Source organism: Sapajus apella, unplaced genomic scaffold (assembly GCF_009761245.1).
Source record: "Sapajus apella isolate SASKATOON/1434 unplaced genomic scaffold, GSC_monkey_1.0 scaffold48, whole genome shotgun sequence".
Taxonomy (NCBI): domain Eukaryota; kingdom Metazoa; phylum Chordata; class Mammalia; order Primates; family Cebidae; genus Sapajus; species Sapajus apella.
In genome coordinates, this window is record NW_022436988.1 from 4,910,561 (window position 1) to 4,924,512 (window position 13,952).

The 13,952-nt window shown below is 48.8% G+C and overlaps 1 protein-coding gene across 10 annotated transcripts in view; it reads right to left on the reverse strand.

Annotated features, from left to right (window-relative positions):
- TNRC6C (trinucleotide repeat containing adaptor 6C) overlaps window positions 1-13,952 on the reverse strand; it is a 103,461-nt gene that overhangs the window by 3,049 nt on the left and 86,460 nt on the right. For 8 of the 10 annotated variants that reach the window (XM_032241515.1, XM_032241507.1, XM_032241513.1 and 5 more), the window contains 6 exons: window positions 13,448-13,639; window positions 12,807-12,950; window positions 6,275-6,391; window positions 5,622-5,816; window positions 1,564-1,634; window positions 327-466 (listed from right to left, as the gene is read on the reverse strand). In XM_032241515.1, the coding sequence (XP_032097406.1) occupies window positions 327-466; window positions 1,564-1,634; window positions 5,622-5,816; window positions 6,275-6,391; window positions 12,807-12,950; window positions 13,448-13,639 (859 nt within the window). The remainder of the gene's footprint in view (window positions 1-326; window positions 467-1,563; window positions 1,635-5,621; window positions 5,817-6,274; window positions 6,392-12,806; window positions 12,951-13,447; window positions 13,640-13,952) is intronic. The other 2 variants (XM_032241514.1, XM_032241516.1) reach the window with 1 other exon arrangement.

The window sequence follows — 13,952 nt, forward strand, 5'->3', positions numbered from 1 at the left end:
TGGGAGGCTGAGGCAGGTGGATCACCTGAGGTCAGGAGTTCGAGAGCAGCCTGACCAACATGGTGAAACCCTGTCTCTATTTAAAAAAAAAAAAAAAGAACAGAGGGAGAAGGCAGCCATCTACAACCAAGGACAGACGCCTCAGGAGAAAGCAGCACTGCCCACACCTTCGTCTTGGGTGTCAGACTTCTGGCCTCCAGAAGCGGGTGGGTGGCCAGCCTGTGGGATCCTGCTGTGGCTCAGGACACCCGTGCAACACCCCTAACCTAACGCTCTGGGGGATGTGGAGCTACTTGGAGCGCTGAGGTGGCTGTGAGGAAACATACATGTGCAGAGACTTCTGGGCCTTGGCAGCCTCCTCCTTGGAGCTGTACCGGACCACGGCATTGCCTTGAGTCAGGTTCAGGTGGAATGTGATGAGAGGCCCGTGTTGCAAACACAGTGTCCGCAGTGTGGAGCCATCGATCTGACAGAGGAAGCACAGGGGCATGAATGAGTTTGCTTCTAATTTCTTTCACAACCTCCTTCCAAAGAAAAAACATGACATCGGATACACTAAACACTAGGAAAATGTTTTTCTTTAAAAGGGCTAAAAACTTTACAACATTAACATTTCATCTCTGTGGCCAAATGTGTAATTGAAATAGTGGATGAGGCTGGGCACAGTGGCTCAGGAGATCAGGAGTTTGAGACCAGCCTGACCAACATGGTGAAACCCTGTCTCTACTAATAATAAAAAAAATAGCCAGGCGTGGTGGTGCAGGAGAATTGCTTGAACCCAGGAGGCAGAGGTTGCAGTGAGCTGAGATTGTGCCACTGCACTCCAGCCTGGGTGACAGAGTGAGACTTTGTCTAAAACAAACAAACAAACAAAAAAAAAACGCTTGGATGTTTCAGTTTTACTTTATGAGTTAGGCTAATTGGAGGAAGGAGAAAAACTCCATTTTGAGTTCTGCTTTCTTTTCACCAGATCACGTCACACAGTGCCTCTGGTTTGCAAAAGCCACCTGGGCCCAGCTGCAGACAGGACTTGGGAGACATGCAGGTAGGTGTGGCCTGGGTCCCAGGAAGACTGGCTAGCCCATAGTCTGACGTGGCCAAACCACTCTTATAAGAAACATTATAAAAATATACACATGGGTTCTCACTATGTTGCCCAGGCTGGTCTTGAACTCTTGGGCTCAGGTGAGCCTTGGCCTCGGCCTCTCAACGTGCTCGGATTACAGGCGTGAACTACTGCATCTGGCCAGGCCAAACCACTCTTGAATGGGTAGTTGTAAGATAAACAATTCTATTTACAGAGAACAACACTTTTCCAGCCTCTAGTGGGTAAACAGTTCACCAGGAACATGTCAAAAGAGGCCCCTGGGCCCCATCTGCTGCTGCTGCTGCTGCTGGAGCAATCCTGGCACTTGCTCATCTCCTCCTGTGCAGTGTCACCTCTGGACCCTGACCAAGAACCCCCCGCCACCCTGCCACACCAGACAGCCTCATCTGCATCAGAAGCCAAGCAGGACCCCTCCCTGGATCGTGCTCAGTGACGCAGGGGCACCGGCATTGCACCTGGGGAGTGAGGTTTCGAAGAACAAGCCAGCTGCTGGTTCTTCCTGAGGTGTCGGTGCTCCAGGCAGAACCTGCAACAAGAGGGGGAACCCAGTTGACGAGGCCCCGTGCCAGTGGACAGTGTGCCCCCCCGCCTCTTACTGTGCTCAAGTGTCGGCCAGCACGGGTCGTCACCGCATGCGCTAGGACAGCCTTCTCAGCCTGGGGGGGCCTGTGCTTTCTTTGGTAAACCAAAATCTCAGTCCCTGCAGATCCCCTTCCTGCTGCCCTGTGGAAACTCTGACTTCTTGGATCTTCCCACTAGGCCAGGAGGCCCGTGTTTTTCCATCTGTGCCAGCAGTGACAGGGTGATGATAGGCCTGAGAATCTCCAGGGAAGCTCTGGTCTCCACGTCTGCCTGCCCCCAGCCCCCAAGTGGAATCAGTGCTTGCAGGTTCTTCTGGTTAATACAACAGAGCAAAACCCTAAAGGCTGCTGCTAAAAGGAGGACACTGTTACTTTCAAACTGTTTGATACGGTTTAGCTGTGTCCCCATCCAAATCTCATCTTGAATTGTAACTCCCACGATTACATTTTGTGGGAGGAACCTGGTGGGAGGTAACTGAATCATGGGGGCAGGTCTTTCCTGTGCTGTTCTGGTGATAGTCTCTCACAAGATCTGATAGTTTAAAAAATGGGAGTTTCCCTGCACAAGCTCTCTCCCTTCTCGTCTGCTACCATGTGAGATGTGCCTTTCGTCTTCTGCCATTATTATGAGGCCTCCCCAGCCACATGGAAGTGCAAGTCCAATAAACCTCTTTCTTTTGTACATTGCTTCGTCTTGGAATGTCTTTATAAGCAGCATGAAAATGGACAAATAAAGAAAACTGTTACCCCAGTAGAGTGGGGTGCTGCTGAAAAGATATCCAAAAATGTGGAAGCAACTTTGAAACTGGGTAACAGGCAGAGGTCGGAAAAGTTTGGAAGGCTCAGAAGAAGACAGGAAAATGTTGGAAATTTGGAACTTCCTAAAGACTTGTTAAATGGCTTTGACAAGAATGCTGACAGGGACATGGACAATAAAGTCCAGGCTGAGGTGGAACTTGGGAGCTAGAGCAAGGGTGGCTCTTGTTGTTTTAGAAAGAGACTGGTGGCATTTTGCCCCTGCCCTAGAGATCTGTGGGACTTTCAACTTGAGAGAGGTGATGTAGGGTATCTATCTGGTAGAAGAAATTTCTAAGCAGCAAAGCATTCAAGAGGTGACTTGGGTGCTGCTAAAAGCATTCAGTTTTGCTGGGCACAGTGGCTCATGGCTGTAATCCCAGACCTTTGGGAGGCTGAGGTGGGCGAATCACAAGGTCAGTAGTTTGAGGCCAGCCTGGCCAACACAGTGAAACCTATTCTCTATTAAAAATACAAAAATTAGCTGGGCATGGTGGCATGTGCCTGTAGTCCCAGCTACTTGGGAGGCTGAGGCAGGAGAATCACTTGAACCCAGGAGGCAGAGGTCATGGTGAGCCAAGATGGCACCATTGCACTTCAGCTTGGAAAACTGGTTGGGTACAGTGGCTCATGCCTGTAACCTCAGCACTTTGGGAGGCTGAGATGGGTGGATCACCTGAGGTGAAGAGTTTGAGACCAGCCTGGTCAGCATGGTGAAACCCTACCTCTACTAAAAATATGAAAACTAGCTGGGCATAGTGGTGCACGGGAGCTACTTGGGAGACTGAGGCAGGAGAATCGCTTGAACCCAGGAAGCAGAGGTTGCAGATTGCTCCATTGTACTCCAGCCTTGGTGACAAGAGTGAAACTCTATCTCAAAAAAAAAAAAAAAGGAAGTCTCATTTTCTGAGAAAAATTTCAATCCAGCTGTAGAAATTTGCCTAAGTAAGGAGGAGCTGAATGTTCATCCCCAAGACAATAGGGAAAATGGAGACTATCTCCAACGGTATGTCAGAGGTCTTCATGGCGGCCCCCTCCCATCACAGGCCCAGGGGCCTATGAGGAAAAAAAAAGGCTTCATGGGCCAGGCCCAGGGTTCACATGCTGTGTGCAGTTTAGGAATCTGGTGACTTGCATCCCCACCACTCCAGCAGTGACTAAAAGGGCCAAGGTACAGCTTGGGCCATGGTTCAGAGCATGCAATCTCTAAGGCCTGGCAGCTTCCACGTGGTGTATGAGACTCCGGGTGCACAGAAGTGATGAACTGAGGTTTGGGATCCTCCAACTAGATTTCAGAGGATGTATGGAAACACCTGGATGTTCAGACAATAGTTTCCTGCAGGGGCAGGGCTCTCATGGAGACCCTCTGCTAGGGCGGTGTGGAAGGGAAATGTGGGTGGAGGCCCCACACAAAGTCCCTACTGGGGCACCACCTAGTGGAGCTGTGAGAAGAGGACCATTGTCCTCTAGACCCCAGAACGGTAGATCCACTGACAGCTTGCACTGTGTGCCTGGAAAAGCCGCAGACACTCAACAGCAGTCTGTGATAGCAGCCAACAGGGAGACTGTACCCTGCAGGGCCACAGGGGTGGAGCTGCCCAAGACCATGGGAACCCACCTCTTGCCTAAGCATGATCCAGATGTGAGACATGGAGTCTCTTTGGAGCTTGAAGATTTGACCGCCGTGTTAGATTTCAGACTTGCATGGGGCTTATAGCCCCTTTGTTTTGGCCAATTTTTCCTATTTGGAATGATTCTATTTACCCAATGCCTGTACCCTCACTGCATCTAGGAAGTAACTAACTTGCTTTCGATTTTACAGGCTCACAGGCGGAAGGGACTTGCCTTGTCTCAAATAGACATTGGACTGTGGACTTCTGAGTTAATGCTGAAATGAGTTACGACTTTGGGGAACTGTTGGGAAAGCATGTTTGGTTTTGAAATGCGAGGACATGAGATTTGGGAGGAGTCGGGGAGGAACTAAATGGTTTGGTTGTGTCCCCACCTAAATGTCATCTTGAATTGTAACTCCCACAATTCCCATGTTTCATGGGAGGAACCCAGTGGGAGGTAACTGAATCATGGGGGCAGATCTTTCCCATCTTGAGTGAGTAAGTCTCCTGAGATCTGATGGTTTTAAAAATGGGAGATTCCCTGCACAAGCTCTCTTTTTTCTCGTCTGTCGCCACATGAGACATGCCTTTCACCTTTTGCCATGATTGTGAGGCCTCCCTAGCCATGAAGAACTTTAAGTCCAATAAACCTCTTTGCCAGTCTCGGGTATGTCTTCAGCAGCAGCGTGAAAACGGACTAATACACTATCTGTAGTTGATTTTAAAAATTTTGTTATTTATTATTATTTTTCTAGAGACAGGGTCTCACTCTGTCATCCAGTTTGGAGGGCAGTAGTTCAAGCATAGCTGACTGTAGCCTCAATCTCCTGGGCTTGAGCCATCCTACCATCTCAGCCTCCCCGGCAGTTGGGATCACAGGTGTGTGCCACTGTGCCCCCCTAAATTTTTTATTTTTTTGTGGAGATGGGGGTCTTGCTTTGTTGTCCACACTGGTTTAAATCTTCAGTTTCTTAAATTCCCAGTACATTTCATCTCTGAGGTTCAGCAAGCAGCACCTGTGAGGAGCCTACAGAGCTGCAATATTATGAGAGTTGTGTTTTCAAACTGGTAGGGTTTGTTTTTGGCCTGGAAAAGCCTTATGTTCCAATGATGTCTCGTGGAGAAGCAAATAAAAAAAAGCAGAAATCCAGATCCCTGTGCGATGGGGGCTAATGGGGGCAGAGAGCCTAAAGGGCTGTGCAGGCCTCTGACGGCCCAGTATGGGGCAGCTGCACTCCTGAGGATGGAGTTGGCCAGTGTGGGCCCTCAATGGGTGCTGGGACCGCCTGGAACTTCCTGGCCCAGAGCAAACCTGCTGCATGCTGGCACACCTAGGCTGATGCTAAAAACACCAGGCTCACCCAGCTAATGCCCTGGACATCTAGGGCAGCCTTGGTGCCCTCCTAAAGCCTCCCAGGCTCCAGAGTTAGAGGCAGGAGTCCTTACAAAGGAAGTGGAGGACAAAATAAGCACATCCCCTAAAGGGTAAGGCCCCCACTGGAACATGAAGAGCATGGAGCTTACCCGAGGAGTAGGAGCTGGTCCAGCCGAGGGGGCTGGCACCCCAGGTGGAGGAAGGCTTGGGATTGGTTAACCCTGGAGGTGGCCTCGTGGGTGCAGTAGTGTTTCTGGGCACCTTCCACAGTTCATGAGACAGAGAGGCTTGTGTGTGGGAGGCAGGGCCAGAGGACCACGTTGATTTAATGTCTGACAGTTTACCTAGAAAAGCAGAGACATGGAACATATGCAGCCTTGAGACAAAGAAAAGTCACTGCTGTGTTTGGGGAGCCACAGCAGACCGTGACAGACAAAGGAACACCGAGTCAAGCCCCTGGCAAACTCAAGTAACTAAATTCCCAGAAGTTTCTGCATCTAAGGTTTCAAAACCTTGCATACCCCTTGTCTTGTGGCCATGGGGGAAAGGAAGAGAGAAGGCAGAGGGCCTACACACTTGTATGGAGAAGAGGTAACCACTTCCATGCATGTGCAAGCCCATATGCCCAAGGCACCGGCTGTGCCTGGGCAAGGCCGCCACCCATCCTCCATCCCACCACACAGCCTCCCAGCTCAGGGAGTCAGTAAAGAGACAGAGACAGGAAAAGCTGGGGGCCTGTCAAAAGTTTTGTTTGTGGAAAGAAATAAAATTCTACCTGCAAGTGGAGAGGCTGGGTGCGTACCTGCAACACTAGGTGCGGATGCAATGCTGCTGAAAGAGCTACTGTAGCCGGAGGCACTGAGTGGCCAGGCACTCGAAGAAGGCAGCGTGGCATTCTGAGATGATGGCGGGGAGGACCCTGCAGAACCAAAGGCGGCACTGAGCAAGGTGGTGGCAGCATGTGGGTTCGTGACTCCAACTGTGGGGGTTGAGAATCTTAACCATCAACAATCAATCTCTCCCTAGGCTGCTGAAGGCTGAACATGAAAGTGTCATGTGGGAAGGAAGGGACAGGGCATGCCTCCTACTCTGGGTCCCTGCAGCCACTCAGGGAGGCCTAGGGTGTGGCTGAAGGCTGAGGATCAAAGGGCAAGGAGCAGCAGCAGCTTCTTTGAGAAGAGAATTCCTGCCAGAATGCTTAAAATACCATGTCAGAGTTTTAAAGGACTACATTGATTTCCTCTCCCAAATAAGATAAAATAAAAATCCAGAGCAATCTATGTCCTTTCACAGTTCAAACAATGGCCACAAAATAGAAGAACAAAACTCCAAGCCTTTTATTATAAAATTTGCCATAAAAATTTGAGCATTTCTTCTGACTGGGGTGTCCCATCAGCTTCCACTCATATTTTGCTTTAAAAATTGTGTTTTTTAGAGACGGGGTCATTGCAGCATTACCCAGGCCACAGCACAGTACCTATTCAGAGGCGTGATCATAGTGCACAGCAGTCTCTACCTCCTGGGCTCAGTGATCCCCTTTCCTCAGCCTCCTGAGTGGCTGGGACCACAGGTGCATGCCACCATGCCCAGCTCTTAATTCCCTTTTTAAATATAGGAATATTTAAGAGCTATCTGTTCTAATAACTATTTATATGAACTTGAGTTATTCTATCCCTAGGACTGCAATTTTCTGAGGAAAGCTTGTCCCTGTGCCTGGACAGGAGACTTGGGGTAAATGGGCCATCCTTAAGGCACCTCGATTCCTTATGAAAAAGCTCAGCTCGCGGCCAGGCGCAGTGGCTCACGCCTGTAATCCAAGCACTTTGGAGGCCAAGGCGGGCGGATCACCTGAGGTCGGGAGTTCAAGACCAGCCTGACCAACATGGTGAAACCCCGTCTTAAAAAAAAAAAAAAAAAAAGAAAGAAAAGAAAAAGCTCAGCTCTTCGCTGCTTGGTTTTTAAATTTTATTTATATTTTCTGATGTGGCTCTCCCTCCCTCTCAATTCTGTGAAGAAAGCAAGAAGCTGGGGAAGAGTGAGGATGGAGTAATGGTGACAGTTGGGGTGAAGGCAGGATGGAAAGAGCTCTAATTGGGATAGTGACTCTGCCAGTGCGTGGATCCTGGCTAGCAGAGGGAACGTGGGCACAGTCTGGCTGCTAAACTAGAAGCCTGTCACTTTATGACCATAAACAGAATGCAATGGTTTCTCAAAAAGGATGGCATCTCGGCTGAGGATCCCAAATGGGGCTGTGCATGGAATAACCAGGCGTGTGGCACATCCTGGACATGCGCAGAGTCCAACCTGCACAGCTGTTTGCAGCTGCCCTGCTGCAAGTGATCTCTTTAGAATGAGGGCACCGGCAGGGCACGGTGGCTCACACCTATAATCCCAGCACTTTGAGAGGCCGAGGTGGGCGGATCACGAGGTCAAGAGATCGAGACCATCCTGGCCAACATGGTGAAACCGTCTCTACTAAAAATACAAAAATAATTAGCTGGGCATGGTGGCACACGCCTGTAGTCCCAGCTACTTGGGAGGCTGAAGCAGGAGAATTGCTTGAACCTGGGAGGTGGAGGTTGCAGTGAGCCGAGGTCGTGCCACTGCACTCCACTCCAGCCTGGTGCCCGGTGATGGAGTGAGACTCTGTCTCAAAAAAGAAAAGAAAAAAAAGAAAGAAAAGAAAAGAGGGCCGGGCGCGGTGGCTCAAGCCTGTAATCCCAGCACTTTGGGAGGCCGAGGCGGGTGGATCACGAGGTCAAGAGATCGAGACCATCCTGGTCAACATGGTGAAACCCCGTCTCTACTAAAACTACAAAAAATTAGCTGCGCATGGTGGCGCGTGCCTGTAATCCCAGCTACTCAGGAGGCTGAGGCAGGAGAATTGCCTGAACCCAGGAGGCGGAGGTTGCAGTGAGCCGAGATCGCGCCATTGCACTCCAGCCTGGGTAACAAGAGCGAAACTCCGTCTCAAAAAAAAAAAAAAAAAATAAAAGAAGAAAAGAAAAAAAGAAAAGAAAAGAATGAGGGCACCAGCGTTGAGGAAAGCAACATTTATGGGTAATCTGAAGGTCTTCAATTTTGTTTTTTCCAGTTTTTATTTTTGGTTCATTGAGCACATGTGCAGGTTTGTCACACAGGTAAATTGTGTGTTGAGGGGGTGTGCTGTTGAGATCATTCCATCACCTAGGCAGTGAGCACAGTACCCAATAGGCAGTGTTTCAGTCCTCCTCTTCCTCCCACCCTATACCCTTAAGCAAGCCCCGGTGTCCCCTGCTCCCTTGTTTGTGTTCATGTAAACTCAGTGTTTGGCTCCCATTTGTAAGTCAGAACCTGAGCTGTTTTCTGTTCCTGCGTTAATACGCTCAGGAAGGTCTTCACTTTAAAAAGGTGTCAGCTCAGCCAGGTGCAGTGGCTCATGCCTGTAATCCCAGCACTTTGGGAGGCTGAGGAGGGTGGATCACCTGACGCCAGGAGTTTGAGACCAGCTGGCCAACATAGTGAAACCCCGTTTCTACAAAAAATACAAAAATTAGCTGGGCGTGGTAGTACGCGCCTATAATCCCAGCTACTTGGGAGGCTGAGGCAGGAGACTCACTTGAAACCAGGAGGCAGAGGTTGCAGTGAGCTGAGATTGTGCCATTGCACTCCAGTCTCGGCGACAAGAGTGAAACTCTGTCCCAAAGGGGTAAAAAAAAAGGTGTCAGCTCCGACAGCCTCAGCTGTTTCCTAAATGCTCTTCCTTTACCAGCAAAATGTAATCAACCTAAGGATCCCAGGGTTATAGACTATTAGCCTTATATGGCATTTATTTATTTCCTTTTTTCTAAATTTTAATTTTCTTTTTTTTTTTCTTTCTAGAGACGGGGTCTTGCTATGTTGCCCAGGCTGGAATGCAGTGGCTATTCACAGGCGTGATCTCGCTATTGATCAGTACGGAGTTTTGACCTGCTTCATTTCTGACCTGGGCCAGTTCACCCCTCCTTAGGCAACCTGGTGGTCCCTCACTCCCAGGAGGTCACCATACTCATGTTGAACTTAGCGCAGACACCCGATAGGCACAGCGCACTACAGCCCAGAACTCCTGGGCTCAAGAGATCCTCACACCTCAGCCTCCCGGGTAGCTGGGACTACAGGCACATGCCACTGAGCCCGGTGGCATTTATTTTATAATTAACAGAGTATGTAAATTTTAATAGTTTTCTAGTTTTGAAACTTTTAGTTTCAGTAGCAAAATTTGTTCTATTGGATTACAACTAATTTTTCTTTTTGACAAGCATTAGTATCAATGTGTTATGAAACTGCATAACTGCATTTCATTATTCTAGTTAATATTCACTTCATAAGGGTTAAAACTGTGAATAATATCCAAACAAATACTGACCTAATGTAAGTTTTAATATAAATCAGAGCTTAATGCCAATGGCAATAAGAAAACAACAAAAAAAGTAAATTAAAAGCCCACACCCAATATATTCAGTAAAAGAAAACAAAATTCCATGATAAAATATGTAAAACAAACCAACCAATATCAAGAGAGCTGTGGCTACTTCTCACTCTTTTCCTTCTGGGGCACATTTTCTTAATTTTTCTCTTTCTGTACTTTAGATCAAGCTGGTCACTCAGTAATACAAGGACCACCTGTGGCTGGGTACCTGAGCCGGTGATGGGTCTGCAAGAAGCCTGGAAGCTGCCAGGGGTGGGGCCCAGCCCAGCCCAGCCCAGCCCAGTGGCAGAGGGCTGCTGAGAAGGTCTGGCCACTGCAGTCCACTCCTATTGCACCATGGCGCTGGTGCCTCCTTTTCTTTATTCTTTTTGAGATGAAGTCTTGCTCTGTCACCTAGGCTACGGTGTAGTGGCCCAATCACAGCTCACTGCAGCCTTGACCTCCTAAGCTCAAGTTGATTCTCCTGTCTCAGCCTCTTGAGTAGCTGGGACCATGGACGTGTGCCACTACACCCAGCTAATTTTTTCATTTTTAACTTTTTATAGAGAAGGGTCTCATTATATTACCAAGGCTGGCTTCAAATTCCTGGCCTCAAGTGAGTCTCCCACCTTGGCCTCCCAAAGTGCTGGGATTACAGGTGTAAGTCACTATTCCTGGCCTGCTAGTGCTTTCTGGCTAGCAACTTCTACATGAAGAGATGTTCATTGTACTCCCCTTTCTTTCAATAACAAACCCTAATGTATCCCTAAACACAACCATGAGAGAGGTACCAGAGTGGAGGAACGAGGTTCCCAGTGCTGGTCATGAGCTGAAGGAGAGGCCTGGCATGAGCCACCTGAGCTGGCTGCTGCTGAATACTGATGTCTATGTGCAAGCACCAAGCAGGCTCAAGGCCCCAACATCAAGCACCCCAGAAGTCAAATAATGTTCACTTGGAGCTACAAGTCACCCAGGTTGGCTGGCTGGCTGATTTCTTTAGTCTCCGAGCTAGAGATGCCATTTCCTTGCCTTATCTCATGGTCAATGCATTTGTTAGGGTTAGGTTCTCTTCTGCCCTCCCTGCAAGTATAGCTCCTTAACTGGGCAGGCTATGGAGCTGGAGGACAGCTGCCACATGTTTCTCGGGCCATTTTCATCACACCACGGCACACTCAGGTGACGGCAGAGGACATTCCCAATGCCCCTGGTTCCGCCTAGAGACTAAGGGGCCACTTGATGCTTCATCTGGGCACCATGCAGGAAGCTCTGGCATGTATCAAGCAACTTCGATTCTTTCCAACTTCTCTTACGACCTGGATCTGTACAGCTTGCATCCCACTTTTCCACAACCCTCAAAATACGCTAACTTTCCTATCTGGCACAACCCTGGTGTCCCACCCGGTATGACAAGCAGGGAGGGTTGGGTCTCTAATGCTGGCTGGTGCCTCACCTGTCCTCTGCCATGTCACACGGCTCTGTTTCCTGCACCACTTGCCTGTGTCTCACAGCAGGGACACCCATAACACCGCTGCTCCGAAAAGCAGCTGCATCAAACCCAAGAAATGCACAGCATTAAACAGAAAGGGCACTCTGTACTTATGTTGGCTCTGCAGCCAAACCACAGATACACTTAGAAGTTTATCACTTTAAAGAACCACAGAAGCAGCCAGGTGCGCTGGGTCACGCCTGTAATCCCAGAACTCTGGGAGACCAAGGCAGGCGGATCGCTTGAGGTCAGCAGTATGAGAGTAGCCTGGCCAACATGGTGAAACCCCATCTTAAAAAAAAAAAAAAAAAAAAATTAGCTGAGCGTGCACCTATAGTCTCAGCTACTTGGGAGGCTGAGGGATAAGAATCACTTGAGCCTGGGGCGTGATGGTTGCAGTGAACCAAATCACACCACTATACTCCAGCCTCGGTGACAGAGTAGGAATGTCTCAACAACAACAAAAGAAGCAAACACATGGCACCAATGGGTCATATTTCAAGTGCAAATCTTAATGTTTTGGGAAGTACCTAGGTGTTTGATTAGTACCTGTGGCAATCTGGCTTTTTCTTTCACAAAATAGCCTGCTGTGATAAAACTTTATCAGAGATGGCACTTCCATGATAAGACATTACCTATCGGCTGGGAGTGGGGGCTCACGCCTGTAATCTCAGCACTTTGGGAGGCTGAGGCGGACCGGATCACGAGGTCAAGAGATCAAGACCATCCTGGCCAACAGGGTGAAACCCTGTCTCTACCAAAATACAAAAAATTATCCAGGGGTGGTAGCACACACCAGTAGTCCCAGCTACTTGGGAGGCTGAGGCAGGGGAATCACTTGAACCCAGCAGAGGGAAGTTGCAGTGAGCCAAGATCGCACCACGGCAAGACTCTGTCTCAAAAAAAAAAAAAAAAAAAAAAAAAAAAAAGGCATTACCTATCAATAAATCCAGCAGCATGGACGAATCACCTGAGGTTAGGAGTTCGACACCAGCCTGGCCAACATGGAGAAACCCTGTCTCTACTAAAAACATAAAAATTAGCCTGGTATGGTGCCACACGCCTGTAATCCCAGCTACTTGGGAGGCTGAGGCAGGAGAATCGTTTGAACCTGAGAGGTGGAGGTTGCAGAGAGCCTAGATCGTGCCACTGCACTCCAGCCTGGGTGACAGAGCGAGACTTTGTCTCAAAAAACAAAAACAAAAACAAAATCAGCAGAGACTCAAATAGATTTCCATAAGCATTAGATTTCCCGTAAGTACTACCTGCTGTCTTTTCACGCTGCTTTGGGTAACTAGAAAAGGTGCCTGCCAACTGTGCCTTGTACCATCCCCGCCTCACAGCTCAACCTGTCACCCCTGACGACTCCAAAGGGGTCTAGAGAGACCATCCATGCACAGGCAGAAAGAGCTGCACCCTCACCTCCACTCTTGAGGAGGTAGCGGTTGACATCCTGGATGGTGGTATTGATGGTAGGCCCAGTGGGGACACTGCCAGGAGTGACATCAGGGTCATTCTCAGGGTCAATATTCTGCAGTCCTTTCCATGGAACTCCTGGATGGAATTCTGTTTATGAAACCAAAACGGGAAGCCACAGATCAGAACACCTGCACATTGATTCATGACATTTTAAGAGATTTTGTGTCCTGTTTGCAGTAATTTTTATAATCTGCTAATTAAATTAGAGGTACACTTTATATTCTCTTTCATGAAAGCAATCAATCCTTTGGACCAAACCAGAACCAGGTATTACAGCTACCATATTCAGAGAGTTTTCACACAGGGTGGAAATAGTTTTACTAGATGGTATACAGTGTGCTTCCTCCCTGCCACCCCTTCTAGTCCTCATGTCAAACTAAGGGGTTACAGAAAAAGGCCTGATGTTAACTATACCCAAAATTGTTCTGACAAATGGATTTCCAAGGAAAATCCCAAAGCTCTGGGCTTAACGCTTCCAGATCCTTAGCTCAGCTTCTGGGTCCTCTCAGCCTAATCACTCTCTGCAGGCTTGGAGTGCACGTTCTGACCTGCTGCTGTTGCACAGAAGTGTTACATGGTCTTACCTGGGGGCCAGTTGATGCTAGAGCCATTTGAGATTTTATCACTGTCAGATTTGGCACGTGACCAGCTATGGGGAACAGCTACGGGAGGACTGGCTGGTGACTCACTGTTCTGGATTAAATCGTACCGGCCATAGGAGTCATCAATGGAGGACTTACCTGGAGGCCCAATGCTTAGACCTCCAGGGATAGCACCTATGGGGACAAGAGGAAACAAAGAACCAAGTGAATACCTCCATCTGAGAGACGCCAGAAGGTACCCTAAGCCTCCCTACGCACCTTCTGTCCTAGGTCCAATGCCTTGCCCTATTCGGTTACATGAATTGGAAGACTTGGTCTGTCTAGGATTCCCTAAGAATCAATGCCTATTTTTTTTTTTTTTTTTGAGACAATGTCTCGCTCTGTCACCCAGGCTGGAGTGTCGTGGTGTAATCAGGGTTCACCGCAGCCTCAACCTCCTGGGTTCAGGCGATCATCCCACCTCAGCCTCCCAAGAAGCTGGGACTAC